Source organism: Cricetulus griseus, chromosome 2 (genome assembly GCF_003668045.3).
Source record: "Cricetulus griseus strain 17A/GY chromosome 2, alternate assembly CriGri-PICRH-1.0, whole genome shotgun sequence".
Classification (NCBI taxonomy): domain Eukaryota; kingdom Metazoa; phylum Chordata; class Mammalia; order Rodentia; family Cricetidae; genus Cricetulus; species Cricetulus griseus.
Genome location: NC_048595.1, coordinates 331,597,320 through 331,614,998, shown reverse-complemented (window position 1 = coordinate 331,614,998; position 17,679 = coordinate 331,597,320). Strand labels below are relative to the sequence as shown.

Sequence of the window (17,679 nt, the reverse complement as noted above, 5' to 3'; positions counted from 1 at the left end):
ATGCCAGGCACCAAGCCAGGCCAGTACCAGGTGTAACATGTAATTATTTAGGATTTGCAAGTTATCACTTTTCCCTGAACCAAGAGTAATAAAACCTCTGTCTTAATGCTTAAGACCGAGAGCCTTCACCTTAGCTGTCACCTTTGAGAACATTCAAGAAATTAACTGCAACTCTAAGATCAGAGGGCTCCCTTCATTCATCTTATCGTCTCAATCCTATTAGGAGCTGTTAAAATAGCACACGGCACACACACACACACACACACACACACACACACACACACACCATCTTTTTCTTCCTTCCTTTGGACTTATCTCCAAATAAGAACAATTAAATGGTGATACCCAAATAAAGAACAATGGACAACACCTCCACACACAGCTTTTCTTTCCAACATAACAACAAAAAAATGAAGAGTACTGTTTAAAGAGAAGAAAGGAGGACACACATCATTACTCCTGTCAAGAGCAAGGAAAGAGCACTGACTCTATTCTACTCAGCAAAACCTACATTCCAACTTGGAATGAAAGAAACATTTCTTTTCCTCCTAGAAAGTAAGTGAAAGAACTTAGGGATCGATTTACTTAACAAATAGGATCCCAGGCACAATCTAAGAAATTGATCCTGTATTTTTCAGAAATGGGATTTTAAATAAACTCCCTGCAAAGATACACAAGCAAACAAGTCCACCTAAAGGACGGAAGAGAGGAGTGATGTAGCTTGCCCTTGTCTCTGAGAGTTGACCAGCAAAAAAAGCTACCTTGGGAGCTGGCCTTTGTTTTGTTTTCCCTCCAGTCCATTTAATAGAAAAGGACTTTCTTCAGTGTTTTCACAGCGATACCTAACACACTCATAAAACCTGAACTATTTCCTTTAAGATTTTGTTTTCTGCCCCTTAGAATATTGCCAATGACTTTTATGAGATTGTTTCACTGCACTTGGGAATTTTTGAAAGCATAGTGAAAGTGTGACTTTACATTAAAGTCAAAAAAGGATCTGGGGCACAGCAGGTAAAACAAACAAGCCAAGTCAAAGCCAGGTGATTGTGACCTAAACTCTCAGCCAAACCTTATGTCCGCAAATATTCCTATCCTGAATCTATGTCTAGATAGAAGTTAACCTAATTTTTTTAATTGTTGTTGTTTGTTTTTTTGTTTTTTGAGACAGGGTTTCTCTGTGTAGCTTTTGGAGTCTGTCCTGGAACTCCATCTGTAGACCAGGCTGGCCTGGAAGTCACAGAGAACCACCTGCCTCTGCCTCTCGAGTGCTGGGATTAAAGTCGTGGGCCACCACCACTCGGCAACCTAAGTGATTTTTAATGCTATTTTCTTTTAGTGGGCCTGGCACCTCAAAGACAGCTATGTGATGTGGTTCTAAAACAGCCTTAACAAATATGAGAAAATTATGAAAACCCACCAAATTCCTCTTTGAAGCACTATTTAGTTAAGTGTCCAAAATTAGCTTTCAGCAGTACAAGTGACATAGCCTATACTTTCTTCTTATTTGGAAAATTTCCTCAACAAACTGGCTTTTATTTGGGGCAGATTGCAAGAGACAGCCATAGTACTGTGTGGGACAAGCTCAATCATTTCATTTTGAAAGTAGTCTTCTGGACATATTTGAGAATCATCAACCTACAAGACGCTTGTTTTGTTTTTTGTTTGTTTGTTTCTTTTGTTGTTGTTTGTTTGTTTTGGGTTTTTTTGTTTGTTTGTTTGTTTTTGGTTTTTCGAGACAGGGTTTCTCTGTAGCTTTGGAGCCTCTCCTGGAACTTGCACTATAGAACAGGCTGGCTTTGAACTCACTAAGATCCACCTGTCTCTGCAACTGGAGTGCTGGGAGTTAAAGGCGAGTACCACCAACGCCCAGTCGACACTTTGTACTTTTAAAGAATGTTCATAAACAGACAACACACTTAAACTGGCTACAGCAAGATAGAAGTTACCACCAAAAATATGTAAACAGCAAAACCAAATTTCAACTCGTAATCTTTGATTTCAGCTTCGTTCTCAAGCCCATGCATTAACTGGTCTCCATCTTTGCCAATGGTGAGTTCATCAAACTATGAAGCTTTAGCAGAAACATACATTCCTGCATATCTAAATAAACCCTCACACACAGGTAACATTACCAAGACAGTCGGCCCTCTTCTTGATCTCGAAAGCACTCGGGCTTTCTCGGACAGCCTTAAGTGCAATTCCTAGAAGGCACTGGCAAATCTCTGCCAGGCCAATCTGCAGTGGAAAACCATGTGTCCTACAAGACGACAGGAGGGCCAACGCTTCTAACCCTCTACTTCAGCTGTGCACGGCAATAGCGGTTCAGCCTCTCACCATCAACACGGTAATTGTATGGAATCGAACACAGTTCCTGTCAAAGAGGACCTGCTTGACCACAAACAGGCAGCTCTGTGGAAATTCAATTTCTGGAACAAAAAACACAAGGCTGCTTGCACAATTCTAGAAACACGTACAAGTGTTCCGTTCCTGAGCTGTGCTAAAAACTTTTCCTACCTAAACTTCCCAGCACAGGGCTGACTGCAAACTGGCTTCCAAACCGTGCACAAAGCAAAAGCGGCACGCACCACAACCAGAGCCGTGGGGCAATGCCTGTCCCTGCCCAGTCCTGAGCAGGCCGGGTTGCAATGTGGTTTAGTCCAGTCTACTTTCTGGTAATGTGTTTTTAAAATCCCGCCGCGACCCAGGTCATTCCTTTAGAGATCTAATAGCAAGCAAATGACCGGACCTGCCGGGCACTTAGCAAGCCATTCTGCTTATGGTTCTTTAATAGTACCTGGAGTTCTGCTAAGGGGAGAGCGGAAAACTCCAGCTTCCCCGGAAAGAAAGTCCTGCTCCGGGAGTGTGGAGAGGCGCGCGGAGCGTGGCCTCATCGCCCGCAGACCCGCCAGTCCCCGCCGCGCCTCTACCTGTCAACCCGGCCTCCCCCGACGCCGCCCCTAAGAGCCAGCCCGGAGAGAAAGCAGCCCAAGGCATCCCATCCTAAAGAAAGAAAGCAGCCGAGAGGCTGCTGCTCCAGGCGGGGGGCCATGGGCCACCGCGAGATCCGAGAGGCGACACGCCACCCGCGCCCCGCACCTACCAGATAATCCATGTACAGAAACGCCTCAGTTATCCGGAGATCAGACATCCGGCAGCCTAAAGCATCCGGAATGGCTCGGAACCCGGAAAAAAAAAAAAAAAAAAAAAAGCAGCGTCTCGGGCTGCGAACGAGCAGCTTCTGAAAAAGCCAGCAACAGCGAAAATCGCCGAGAGCAGCCGAGGAGCCGAAGATTACACCAGGGGAGCGCCGATTGGCCGGGAGGGCGGGCAGAAGGAAAGGAGCACGCTCATTGGTCGAAGCGCCTATAAAAGGCAGGCCCCCGGTGGATGGCAGCAGTGAAGCGCGGGAGTCTGGAGGTTGCTGGTTCCTGTGTGCGGGGGAGGGGCGGACGAGCGGAAGCGCCGGCCCGCCTGCAACTGGGAAACGCGCTCTGGCCGGGTGAGCCCAAGGGGCTCCCTCGGCCTGCAATCGGCTGGAGACCCTGCGAAGCTCCATGACTAAGGCTGACAAGCGGCCGTCTCCCCACCCCTTCGTAAGAAACCGCTCAGGGCGATGAGAGGCGTGGTGGTCACCGAAACTTACTTTCTCTCCCCAGAGCGCTTTTCTGTGGCTTTGAAGCTCCAAGGACTTGCAGATTAGAAGGGCGGATGCCTTCTAAACAGGCTAGCTGGGCGAGGGGGAGGGGGAATACTCAGGCAAAGACGCTTCTTGGCGTCTGCTCAGACGGACAATTTGAACTTGATCTTCCTGCCGCTCTGCACCATCGTAGCCCAGGGTAAGGAGCCCAGAAGCATTCTTAGACCCCTAGACAACTTTGGGAGTAAGGTGTTCACCCCAAACCCATCGTTTCTTTACATACCTTTAAGTCCAATATCCAGTGTCCCTGAATAAAACGAGCAATGGGATTGTGACGGCCCTCCTAAAGGGATATCTTAAGATATCCCTTATCTTATTCTGAGAGGGAAAAACATGTGCAGATGCACTTGAGACTTGTGCATTTCCTGCTAAATAACTTGGAATTGGGTGAAGCCTGAGTCAAACAAGAAGTAAAGATAACAGTCAATGCTGAATTTTTTTCCCCCTCCAAAATTCAGGCTATAAAGGGCATATACTCAGTCAAGGCAAAAATGAGACAAGCATGACCTTTGGAGTTGGGTATGAAGAGAAAGTATGAATATTAAAAGCATGCCATAATTTTTGTGCCAGTAATTCCAATTCTAGTAGTTTTTAGACTAAGAACTGTGGACAGTGTGATAAGTAAACATTTGCTGCAATGTTTAGAATAGAATCTCACCGGGATTGGTGGGACACGCCTTTAATCCCAGCACTGAATAGGCAGAGGCAGGCAGCTCTCTGAGTTCAGGCCACCTAGGCTACAGAGTAAGTTCCAGAACAGCCACCTACACAGAGAAACCCTAGCATTTGACCCTTTTTGTTTGTCCTCTAATAACAAATATCCTTGCAAGTTTACCTCAGGGCAGTGAAATATTTCTGTTATAGAAACCATATAATTAATTATAGAAAACCATAGAATTCATTCTAAGTATACACAAAACCAGGAAGGGTGTGTAGCCCCATCTGCCCCCAGCTCTTGAGACATGTGACTGGATGCACTATCTAATCTCTGAACCTATTTCCTCAGATACAAAATGGGAATTCCTACAGCTAGAGGGTTTTCAGGGCTAGGGAGTCTAGATCCAGTTTTGATTATTTTATTTTTTTCTTGGCATTCTGTTAACTCAAGTGTGGCAGCTCTTGGCCACCACTATTGGGCAAAAGCCTGGAGATTTGGATGAACACAAGATGCCTGGTTGATTTTTCTGAGAGAATGTCTCTCACCTTTATTGTGGAACAGCTTTACATACAAACTTACAAAAACCCCAGGTCAAAGGGTTCACAACAGGATATTGATGCTAGTGGGATGAGGTCAGGAGAACAGGAGGTACCTGTGGTTATGCTGGAAAACAACTCTTAGAGACCCCATGGGGGCTGGGTCCCAACATCTCCTCCTTCTTTATATATAACAAAACAGTTATCAAGTAAGAACTATAAGATTTTAACCATTCTATCTTAGTGTGCTACTATAATTATCTTCAACTCCATCAAAGACTATACAAAGATAATGTATAAACACTAGAACTGACAGAGACATCTTGCTTCCTAGACAGTCACCCAAAATTTCTCAGTAACATTGGAGCATCCATTTTTAGCCTACAGGCCACAATGTGTCTGGCAGACTTCTCAGCAAAGCAGGAAATTCTAAACTGTCCACCTGTATTGGCAGTTTGTCCGTCATCTTTTTTCTGTGTCCTGTAGAATGTCTGGCAGACCCCTTTATGAAGTAGGAACCCTTTAGGACTGTCCTGTGGGTCCTGCATGTCCAGCTTATAAAGCAACAGTCAAACAGTTCACACAAGAGTAGCTTCTTGCCCAAATGGCTAGTCTTGCCATGTCAAAGGCAAACTCTATAATGAGTTTCTTCCATGCCCATCTTCCTCTTATATGTAATTGGTATGCCAGGAGCAGTTGTGTCTCACTGTCAAGAAAAACCCTAAACCATTTAAATGCCATATTCTGTAAGTCTTTGAAAGGTTTGAAGAATATCTGTATATCTAGAAAACCTAATATCAACAAATGAAGATCCATTCCAATACAAAGTATCAACAAATGAAGATCCATTCCAATACAAAGTATCATTTCTATATCATATTCCTCCTTTTTCTTTAAAAAGTGAGTGACTGTGATCACTACCATTTCTAACCAACCAAATATAAATGAAAACAAATATTCGGATAACCTGGGCCACTGCTTCAGGGGGTCTTGCCCCATGAAACCACACCAGTCTAGAAGGAATCCACAGCTCTTCACGCTCCATGGAAACAAAAGGAGAAATTCCCCACCCAAGTAACCTGTACTTTAACAACTGTTGTTCTTTCCCCAGCAATTAAACAATTTAAAGACAACACAATAACACTCTTTTGTTAACAGTCACACATTTACAATCACACTTCATACACACATGTGTGGCCACACCATACATACAGAACATACATACATCTTTTGAACAAAATTCACAAAGGAGAGGAGGTGTTGGGGGATGGCCATCCTTACCATAGCTTGGCATCTTTGGAGGGTCTTGAGGACTGCCGCATCTTTGTTCATTGCTGTATGGTTTTTTTGTAGGGCCTGGGTCTTTTATTCTACTTTTTCATCCAATGTGACAGATGATGTGGATGGCTTGTGGTGAGGGCTCAGGGAGAGTGGCTGGATGTCCATGGCTATGTAGCTGGGTCACTGGGGACAGGGGATGAAGACACTGGGTTTGTTTGACTGTACTCCTGAGGTGCACTGGTGGACAAGGCTGGCCGGATGTGGCTTGACACAGTGGGGGTAGGGAGAAGGCTGGCTAGAGTGTGAAGGGACTGAGGACTTCCTTGTTTGGAGCAGGTGCTGACTGGAGCTGCTGAACTCAGCTGGAGAAGAGCAGAGACTATGACTGACTGAAGAAAGGTTTCTCAGGAAGTCTGCTCTCTTTAGTCTGACTGAAGCCACAGATTTGGCCGATGCTCTGGACCCACCTATTCATGTCAGCCTCTGTTTCAGCCACCGGGTAGAAGGTGCGCTCATTGGTCTTGATATCAAACATAAAACTCTTTTGGATCTCTTTTTTGTTGAAGTCAGGCCTACATCCACCTACTTACAGAAGTTTAGGTTGATGATCCGCAGGAGTTTCTTGGAATTCATTCTTGTAGTATTCCAGAACATCTGGGTCACCACTATCTGACCACTCGGCAGGATAAACCAGCGTTGCTTCCAAGCATGGCGCCCCAACTTTTTCTCAGGAGGCGATTCTCCAGCCAGCCGGTGCACACCACATCATTGCTGGCTGACTGGAGCCCGAAGCAGTCTCAAGTGAACACGTGCATGGACTGCTGGATCAGCTGGCTGCTGGTACACAGCTCACAGAGGAGGGATTCCTCAGAGGAGGATTTCCTGTATTTAATTTTCTTAGCATTATTATTTAATCCAAAGTTAAAATGAAATCTTACCAGTACCTTGTCTCTTTAAACTTTCTCTGTGTATTTGACTGTGATCTCTATTCCAATCCAACTCTCTTAGGAGTTGAGGCACCCCTTTTCCAGTGCTTTTACAATCCAACTCTCTTAGGAGTTGAGGTACCTATTTTCTAGTACTTTTTTCAATTCACCCTCACAACTCCTTACTTGCTGGCCAGCCTTCCAAAGGCAATCTCTCAGGGTACCCTTTTCCTGATCTCGGTGAGACCTCCACTTGTGGCTGCTCTTGGCCACCACTAAGTCCAAGTATTGGGCGAAAGCCTGGAGATTTGGATGAATGACAAGACTCCTGGTTGATTTTTCTGAGAGAATGTCTCTCACCTTTATTGTGGCTAGCCTTATATGCAAACTTACAAAAACCCCAGGTCAAAGGGTTCACAACAGGATATTGATGCTAGTGGGATGGGGTCAGGAAAATAGGAGGTACCAGTGGTTATGCTGGAAAACAACTCTTAGAGACCCCGTGCAGGCTGGGTCCCAACACTCAATCACATGTAAGTTTACAAAGATTTTTGACCTGGATTCTAATGTAAAAGACTTCCACAAACCTAGTTTTTACCATAGCTGGTTGAAACTACAGAAATCAAAAGACTTTTGAAGGTCTAGCAAAAGTAATTTAGTCAAGGAACAATGTTTTTTTTTTTTTTTCTTATTTTGTTTTCTTTCTCTCTATGAACCAGAATATCCTAAATGAGATAAAGAGGTTGAATTAGCAAGGATACAAGTTTCTATCCATTGTCTTAGTGATGATGCAAAGTCACAGGAGGCCTGATAATAACTATGCAGAAAATACACACTTGGGAGCAGTTGGCTTGTGCCTTTTCTTTAACAGCTAAACAGGAAAAGATCATCAAGCGAAACAGTAGTTTTTGCTGCTGCTGGGAATCAGAATCAATAAATGGACCCAATGCAGGGACGTGGAAGGATCTGTCTACAAAAAAATTCTGATGACTGATACTACCTTAATCTGCATCGCTATGACTGTCATCTGTGAAAACTTCATGTTTAGTCTCATGGAATTTTATTTGTTTTGTTGTTGTTGTTGTTTTGTTTTGTTTTGTTTTGCTTTGTTTTCTGGAGACAGGGTTTCTCTATGTAGCCCTGGCTGTCCTGGAGCTAGCTCTGTAGACCAGGCTGGCCTCGAACTCACAGAGATCTGCCTGCCTCTGCCCCCTGAGTGCTTGGATTAAAGGTGTACCCAACAATGCTTGGCCAATCTCATGGATTTTTAAAATCCTATTTTGCATTTTGGAAAAATCCATGCCCCCCCCCAAAAAATTCCATATGGAGCATAAATTTTCAACTAGGTATCTTCTGAGATGGTAACATAGTACCACAGAACAGAGGGGAAAGACTAACTTAATTGTGATGATTTGAGGACAAGCCACTACATAAAGCAATGGTTGTAGCTGATGGGGTATTCAGGTAGCAAGCTCCCTAGTCACATCTTGAAAAGAATGAAGAGATTTGGGGTGCATTTATTTAACTCATCCTACTGTATGCCAACTCACCCTATGTCCTCAGTAAGACATGATCTCATTCATATTTAGTCCTGCCTTCTTTTAGTTAAGAACAATGACTCTTTTCCAGATGCAGAAGAAACCAGGTGCAAACTCATGAGGCAGTTGCATCACAGGATGTGAGGGCCCATGACTCTGCTGCTGCTGCTTGTTAAAAGCAAGGAGAAATTCTTTGACCATCTACACTCTACAAGCCCATAAAGGTTGCTGGTGAGACAAATTTAGGGGAAATTTTTGTTGCTGTTTTAAAGTGTCACTCTCAGGCAACATAAACAAATGTGTTTTTACATCCTGGTCTTCTAAATTCTGCTATCTAGGAAAACCAAGCATGGCTATTTCCATCTACTCTTTGTTACTCATTTGCTTAACATGTAACTTAGGCATGAACATTGCCTTTAGTAGTCATATATTATACTCAGTAACTGAATTTCACTGGGTCAGGAAATGCTGCATAAATGTTTAATGGCTACATGAAGTTCTGTTTTATAAGTGTACTGTGTTAACAAATCCTCTGTGACATAGCATATTATAAATATTGCAGTGAGCAGTTGCTTATAAAACTATACACAACTCTTTATCCCAATGCTTCCATGCAGACGAGTCACTCTGCTTACTCCATACAGAAACAGCCAGTTGAGAAGCAAATCGACAATGAAGAGCTTTATTACAATGAGCTAGCTGGTCAGAGGAATTGGGAATTCTTATCCCTAAAGAGCCATCTTGCTGGGAAACTCATTTGTAGGCAGGCTATAAAGAGGACAGCAGTGATCTCAGACTGATGGTTACCTTCTCACGGGTGCAGGTTTAGTCAAATAATGTGTATCTGATTGTGAACACCTAGTGATGAGGTGCTACTCTTGCCTGCAGATGTCAAGAACAAAGACTATTTTCTCTGAGCTATCAGTGTGCCCACTTGCAATTCCTGAACTATTATACTATAGATAGACTAGAGTGAGTGGCTGCCCCCAATGCCCTATCTTTGGTTGTCAAGCTAAATGTAATGAAAGAAAACCTACTTCACTTGATTATTGCAAAAGGTTCGGGTTGGGAAAAACAGGAAACCATCCTGAGATCCCTTTCAATGTGGAACTGCACGAAGAAAGTTTCTAGGCATGGCATTTATTTTCAGCTTCCAGGGATGCCAGCATCCCCTTACTTTTGGCAGTATTGCTTCCTTCTTGTCTTTGCCTTTCTGGTACATTTCACCTGTTCTTCTATAGTCTAATCACCAATGGCATATAAAAATCACTTTTATTTGCATTTAGACTCATGTATAAAGACAATTTCCCCCTGAGGCTGGAGCAATGGCTCAGTAGTTAAGAGAACTGACTGCTCTACCAGAGGACCAGGGTTCAATCCCTGGCACACAAATGGCAGCTAACAATTGTCTGTAACTCTAAGATCTGACACACACACACAGACATGCATACAGGTAAAAACAGCAATGCACATAAAATAAAGATAATTAATTATTTAAAAAATAATTTCCCCCTGCCAAGAAATTTAATCACATCTACCAGGCTGCTTTTGCCATATAAGGTGACATCATAGGTTTTAGAGATTAGGACCTGTGCTGGTTAGTTTGTGTGGGGTGTGTGTGTGTGTGTGTGTGTGTGTGTGTGTGTGTGTGTGAGAGAGAGAGAGAGAGAGAGAGAGACAGACAGACAGACAGACAGACAGACAGACAGACAGACAGACAGAGACAGAGACAGAGAACTTGGCACAGCCAGGGTTACCTGGGAAGAAGAACCTCAAATGAGAAAATAAATCCATCAGACTAGCCTGTAGGCAAATCCAGGGAGCATTGATTAATGATTGATGTAGGAGAGTCCAGCCCATTGAGAGCAGTGCACACCTGGGCAGATAGTCCTGGGTTGTATATTTTTTTTTAAAAAGCAAGCTCCATAAGTTCTTTGGGAATATCATGTATTTTATACTCACACACCCATGTGTGTGGGTAACAACAAAGATATAAAGGCCATGAATTTGAAGACAAGGTAGGTTATATGGGAAGGGCTGGGAAGAGAAGAAATGATGTAATTCTAATCTCAAAAATAAAAAAAATCATTTAAAAAAAGCAAGCTGAGTGAGCCATGGAGAACAAGTCAGTAGAGTAAGCCATTAGCAGACCTCCAAGGATGGTCTCTGCTTAAGTTCCTGCTTTGGGGTTCCTGCTTTGTGTTCCCTCCAAATAAACACATTGCTACCTAAGTTGCTTTTGCTCAGTGTTTTATTTACAGCAACAGAGAGGAAACTAATACAAGACACAAGTATGTCTGGAGGCCACGTTTTGGTTTACCATGTTGATCTTATGCAGAGAAAGTAAATTACATGGAATCTGAAGTAATGAGCAGAGTTTATTAATACCTAAGGAATCAGAAACGTTAGCATGAATTCTTAACTTTAGATATGATTCTGGTCTTGTTTTTCAAAGTTTGCACATATCAAAGCACTAATCCAAACTACTAGTTGATTCAAAGCAGCTTGAAGCTAGACTCTTCGCTGAAAACCTACAATGCCAGCCAGAATAGTCTGAAGGACGATCACCAGTTCCAGACCAGCTTGTGATACAGAGGGCATTCAATACCATCCTTTTCAATTTAGCAAGACCCTATCTCAAAATACAAAAGTAAAATAAGGCTAGATCTATAGCTTAGTAATTGAGCACTTGACCAGCATATACAAGACCTTGGTTCAGTGTTTAGCAGGGGTCACTGGCAGAAGTATAGGTTACCCAAAATGGCTTCACTGGAAACTTTTAACCTGACATGGATGATGGCTTTCCCAAAGCCATGCAGATGGAGCACCTCTTCAATTAACTTCCCCCAGCATATGTACTCTAAAACCCCTAGAGACCAGAGCCATGTTGTTAGGGAAGGGTGGAATACAGATGGCTTGGAAAGCATATGGAATTTCAGGGTAGGATCCAGTGACCAGCCACACTACCTTTTATGAGGGGCTATCAACAGTCAACAAGTAATAGACTGTTGAAAGAGTGCATAGCTGATCCCATGAGCATGAGGACCTCAGTCTACACAGCAAGACAGTCATGTAGCTACTCAGGGAAGGTTAATAAAGGTTCATTCATTCCACAAGCTTATTAAGTACCTGTTGTTTATTGAGATATTAAGATGGTATGACCCTTCATCCCAGATTTTAGTCTTTGGTAAAGACAGATAAGAAAAATATTAACCAATTACAAGCACTACTTATTGAAGGGAACTTACATTCTAGCAAATTTGAGAAGTGAAGACCATTCCTAGGCTGAAAGAACCTACAGGAAGCCAAAAGACTTAGGAATGAACTACCATTAAAGAAACACATTTTAAAATCTTCTGTGGAAGTACCGGGTGGTACATTCACTGTTAAATTCCACACAGAATTCCTATAGCAAAAAAGTTCAAACTTGAAACTTTTTTTTTTTTTTTTTGGTTTTTTTAAGACAAGGCTTCTCTAACAACTCTGGTTGTCCTGGAACTCACGCTGTAGACCAGCCTGGCCTTGAACTCACAGATACTCACTTGCCTCTGCCTCCTGAATGCTGGGATTACAGGCATGGGACACCACCTGCCCGGCTCAAACTTGAAACTTTTGCAGAATACAAAAAAAGACACATATGCCACATCATCTCCAAGAACTTCAGTAACCTTTAACCTTGATACCCAAACCCGATCAAGGACATTGAAAAGTCACAGAATGGAAAAGGAAAAAGCATTTCCTCCACAGATGGGTCAGTGGTATGGAGTGAGGGCTGAAGGACAGAACAGCTTGCCCCCCCCCCACTTGTGACCTGGGCTTCCTCCTAGCCCATGACTACCATTGTTCAATGAGTAGTAATTTGGCCACTAGACAGTTGTGTCTCTATCTCCCCAGAACAGCCTGAAGAGGAAAATCTATATAAGATGGATGCAAAAATCAGTGTAAAAATGATCATTCTACATAGTCGGATCACAGTAACTAGAGTTTGTCAAAGGAAACAGCAGAATAATAAAATTGCTTCAAACGTGGGGGGAGGGGTGCTGGTGGGGGCAAAGAGAGAGAAGGAGAACATAGATGCTATTGCCAGTCTGTCTGGGTTTGAATCTTGGCATTATCCCTTTCTAGTTCTATGACCTCAGGTATGTTACTTAATTTCTTTTACATTGACTTCTTACCCACAAATACTCACCTCACAGAGTTATTAAGATTAATAACAGTATACACTTAGGATGGTGCCTGGCACATGGCAAGCATTATGTAAGTGTTGGATGCTGCTGCTGCTGCTCTTATTATTCCCTTTCCTACTAGTCTGAGTTCCTTGAAAGAAAAACAGTGTCTCCTTGCATTATGTAGTTTCGGAACCTGCTTCTATACCTGGCACATGCTCAGACGTTGGCTGCACTTACTTCATCCAAAATAAACTGGTAATTGGGGCTGGAGAAGATCCACATATTCTGAAGAGTTACCTTATTAGCCTAAGCCTATGAAAAGAAAGTTCATTCTCAACATTAAAGTCCAAATGTGACCCACTTCAATACTGTGAAAATACTAATTGTTGCTGATCAATCACCTCAACCATTTTGATACACGTGTTCACCAAATGCCTGAAATCCTCCCAATGCACCATGGTCATTTTAAGAATGGGATTCAGCAAATTCCACTCTTCAACAGGAGAAACCCTCTGCTGTAATCACAGGTCTGTGCAGGGTACTTCTCCTGATTGATGTATTTCTTTTCTCCTCCTGCCACTTCCTTTCCTGTCCTCCAACAGGAAGTCAATCCACTGTGTATAACATGCATCTTTTACTTGTCAGCATTGCCCTTGGTGTCCCTGGCTAGCCAGAAACCCTTAAATTTAAAGTACTGAGCTCTACTAACTCAAGGCTCTCTGGCTGGTTCTCCAAGTTGAAATTTTCCTTCTGCACACAATCAAGGGGCTTCATCTTTAGTAAAGTTCCCAGCATTTCTTTTGCTTTGGGGACTTTTACCATTGGGCACAACACACACACCATCAGTCAGCCATGGTGTGTGCTGAATGCACATGTGTACAAAGGTAATATATAGAGGCCATGATGAAATAAGCATGGTGAAGAACACATTCAATTTAGGTGGTCCTATAAGGTACCCGCCAACTGAATATATACCAAAGGAGATTCACTCATGTATTTTGATAGAACATACCATGTTCTCTCCTCTGGCACTCATTTCCTCAGAGCATCTGACAGCACCAAATGCATGAAAACTATCCCACCATCAGCATAGATTCCTGTCTGGAGCAAAGCCTCTCAAATCAGCATTACAAAGAAGCAGTCTGACTGTGAGAAGTTAAGCACACCATGCAGGCACAGATTGCAGGGTCATAACAAGGATGCAGGAAATATACTGGGGAAAGCATGAACCCTTGAACTGCTAACTCCCTAGACACCTGTTCACTAGCTAAGTAAGTACTTAATGCCTATTTTATGCCTTATTCTGTATGAGTTTGAGAATCTGAGATTCAGTTTTCCCATCTTTTAAATGGATATAGCATATAGGTAAATTCCTCATGGTTGTGAAGATTATAAATGAATACATGGACCACTTGGGGCTGACTCTCATTCTTTGCACTGAAAACATTATTGGAGAGTATGTGGTGGTGGTGGAACATTTGGAGAGAACTATTGGAGAGAGTGTGGTGGTGGTGGAACATTTCATATGGTTTTGAGTTAGCCTGGAGTTGTAGATGAATCTAGCTCTTAACACTAGTCACTTAGAACTTTAGGAAATTGACCCAACTTTAGAACCATTATATTATCATCAAAATGTTGATAAAATGAAAAAAATCAAGGATTAAGAGCAATAAAAAGGTCAAGTGAACTTCCTAGGGCATTTATCAGTGTGACCCAAAATAGAATTAACAGCATGTGTAGATGAGCAATAGTAATTGTATGCCAGCTTTGTGTCCCCCAAAGTTCTGTATTTTGTGCCACCATGTAAGTCAAGTGCATCAGTAAGGGACCCTCTTTAGCAACCCAAAGGAGCAGCTGACCATCAACTCTTTGAACTGTTGCATTTGGCTGTGGGCTAACTTTGCAACTCCCATCAGGATAGCTCTACCTCTCTTCCAAAGGTGGATTTTTAAAAAAAAGATTTTATTTATTATATGTAACATTCTCCCTGCATGTCAGAAGAGAGCACTAGATCTCATTAGGGATAGGTCTGAGCCACCATGTGCTTGCTGGTTGGGAATTGAACTCAGGACCTGTGGAAGAACAGCCAGTGCTCTTAACCTCTGAGCCGTCTCTCCAACCCCTTCCAAAGGTGGATTTTTATAATGGTATCTCACAGTAGACACAAGATTGTCTTTCTACCAATGACAAAGCACAGAAATGAAGAATTACTGTACCTTGACAGTAGAAATGTCTATATTGAGAACATGACTTAGGTAGACGTTTCATTATGTAGAAGAAAATGTATGATGAATTGTTGTAGGACATAGCTGTGTTAGAACTACTCTAGAAACTAATTCATTTATTTGTATAAATATTTCCTACAACATATCGCTGTGATAATGTCTAGACTCTCAGATTAAATTTTCTAAGCCACTTACAAAATATCAGGTTATAAGTGATGCCTTGAGTTTGCCAAGGAAAATTGTTTTTTTAAAAATAAGGTAAAGAAAGAAAACAGATGATGTTGCTTGATACAAAATGTGGAGCATCTGATTCGCTAATATTATGAATTCAGTTTATGCTAAGCCATGTCTCTAGCCCTGTAAATATCTGAAAACCTTTATATATCATCTTGACATCAGGAAATGAAAAATAACTCATAAGAGAAAATCTCTGTCCATGTAAACAATTTGGTAAAGACTGCAGAGATGACAGTTGTCTTCAGTTTCAAGAAAAAAAAATCATGTTTCATCATTTTCATCATAGCCTTGAAGCGAGTAAGTTATTTACTGGGTTTATGTAAGTCTGATGGAGAGCACAGTATATGGTTGGGGTTTTGAAACTTTGGAATAGGTATTGAAGTATGCTGAATGTGTGGCAAGTGTCTTTACTGAAGTTTATTTAGCAGTTCCATGGCTTCTGGTCATCTTCTGTTGTTCTCTTGCTTGGTGGTAGGTATTTTCCTGCTGCAATGTATAGGATGGCAAGCCCATCATCTAAGTGGTCCATTGCTTATTTAAGTATCAGGCAGTTTGTGATCAGACTTTTGAAGTAGGAGTGTTCAAGAAAAGATGTTGGTTGTACTTACTGGTTTTGCTTTTCATAGATTCACAAATTCCCTTAAGGTGTTGTTTCTTATCCAGCCTGGCTTAGAAGTCAGTAGTTAGTCAGGGATATGTTTGAAGTCATCATCCCTCTTTGGCAACCTGTTGATTACTAATCCAAGAACCAAAGAAGATGTACTCCTAACGTGTCCTGTTTTTGTGAACATGTTTTCTAACAATGTCAATGTTAAAATGCTTAATAGAAAATGGTCTAAGAAACATGAAACACCTCATGTGTGTATCCAAAGCAGCATTTTCATCTATCTGGGAGATATGTAATAAAGTAGGATTATCAGCAATCAATTGTATATATCATAACATACCTTGATGTGATATAGGTATTTGACTTTCCATGCTTCATGAAACATCACATCCCAATTAGTTATCCATTTGGCACTTCATCTTGAAGTACTACCTACTAAGGGAATGATCTAGAGATGCCAGGTTATACCCTTGATAAAGATAGTATATCCCAAATGAGATATTCTTCAGTAAGAAAACTGGAGGGCTAGAAAATACAGAAATGACATAGCAGGTTTAATATTTTTTACCATAAGATAAACAACTTGCTTTCTGCTATAAACTTCAATAACTTAAACACCAAGAAAAAGAAATTACAGTACTCTTAAGACTGTGTGCAGCTCATATTAAAAGTAAGATATTCAAATTACACTGTCTCTGTTACTGTTCTTATAAGAAGTAAATGACAGTTGGCTGTGCTGGTAGGGGCAGCCACAGGGCTCTGCTTCTTTGTTTAAGCCTTCCAGGAAAAGGCAACCAATGTGGAGTATGTAGGGGGACATCAGTTACAGTTACAAGTGCATGGAGCATTTCACAGCACAAATCAATAGCAAACCCCTTAGTTCTCAGAATGCAAAACTCATTTTATGAAAGTGATTTGACACATCATCCTCCTAAAACATGATAAATTATTTTTAAAATGTCTACTAATTACAAGAATGCAAGTATCACATGTGAAAACATGAGTCTGTTAGAATACAGGAAAGTCACTACCAAAAATAACTTACCCTGTTACTGATATAGCTGATCACTTTTAGGGATATTTATATTTCACAGTAATAGGGCAGTGGATAAATTGCAATGCTTGCATCTTCTTAAGTCTTTTCCTTTTGGCCCATCTGAGATACTGAATTTCCAAGTATTTTATGTTTAGTGCAGCACAGATTAAAAATAAATGGCACTTTTGTCATGGTCTGGACTCTAAACAGAAATGAACACTTCTGGATCATGGAACAAGGAGAGAATGCCATTATGTATCATAGCAAAGTGATAAGCCAAGTGTTCAAAAAAACACGAAACCCCCTTTGCATTGAGAAAACAAATATCATTGAGGGCAACTGGATTAAAGTTGCAGGTTGAATCTAAGTTATGTTCTAGCCCTTTATGGATGCAGTTCCCAAGAAGAGAGCAGACATCTGTCACAGATGAACAGGATCTTACTTTCTTAGGGGACAATCAGGCTGTATGCCTTTTTAGTAAATTAACAGATGTTTCTGATAAATCTATCTCAGGACTCATCATGCTCCTTGTGCTTGACAAGTACAAAATTAAGTCAGTTAAATCAGTCTCAAGGAATAAAAAGCTGTGTAGACAGTCTATCAAGTGGCCCAAAGTTTCATGTGAATTTGTAAATTCTCAATCATATAACCCTCACAAACTTTGCATCATGTTTACAGCTCCTTCTAACTGAAAGAAACTGGAATAGTTCAATATTAATATGTCTCACATATTGGATGTTCAGATATGAAACAGGCCACAAAATGCCAA

General features: G+C 41.6%; 1 protein-coding gene across 3 annotated transcripts in view; it reads right to left on the bottom strand.

The window, feature by feature from the left end:
- Arl15 (ADP ribosylation factor like GTPase 15) overlaps positions 1–3,295 on the bottom strand; it is a 369,445-nt gene extending 366,150 nt beyond the window's left edge. The window contains exon 1 of one of the 3 annotated variants that reach the window (XM_027401436.2): positions 3,101–3,295. In XM_027401436.2, the coding sequence (XP_027257237.2) occupies positions 3,101–3,148 (48 nt within the window). In that variant the 5' untranslated portion in view covers positions 3,149–3,295. The remainder of the gene's footprint in view (positions 1–3,100) is intronic. The other 2 variants (XM_027401437.2, XM_027401438.2) reach the window with 2 other exon arrangements.
- Positions 3,296–17,679: the final 14,384 nt, after the last annotated feature.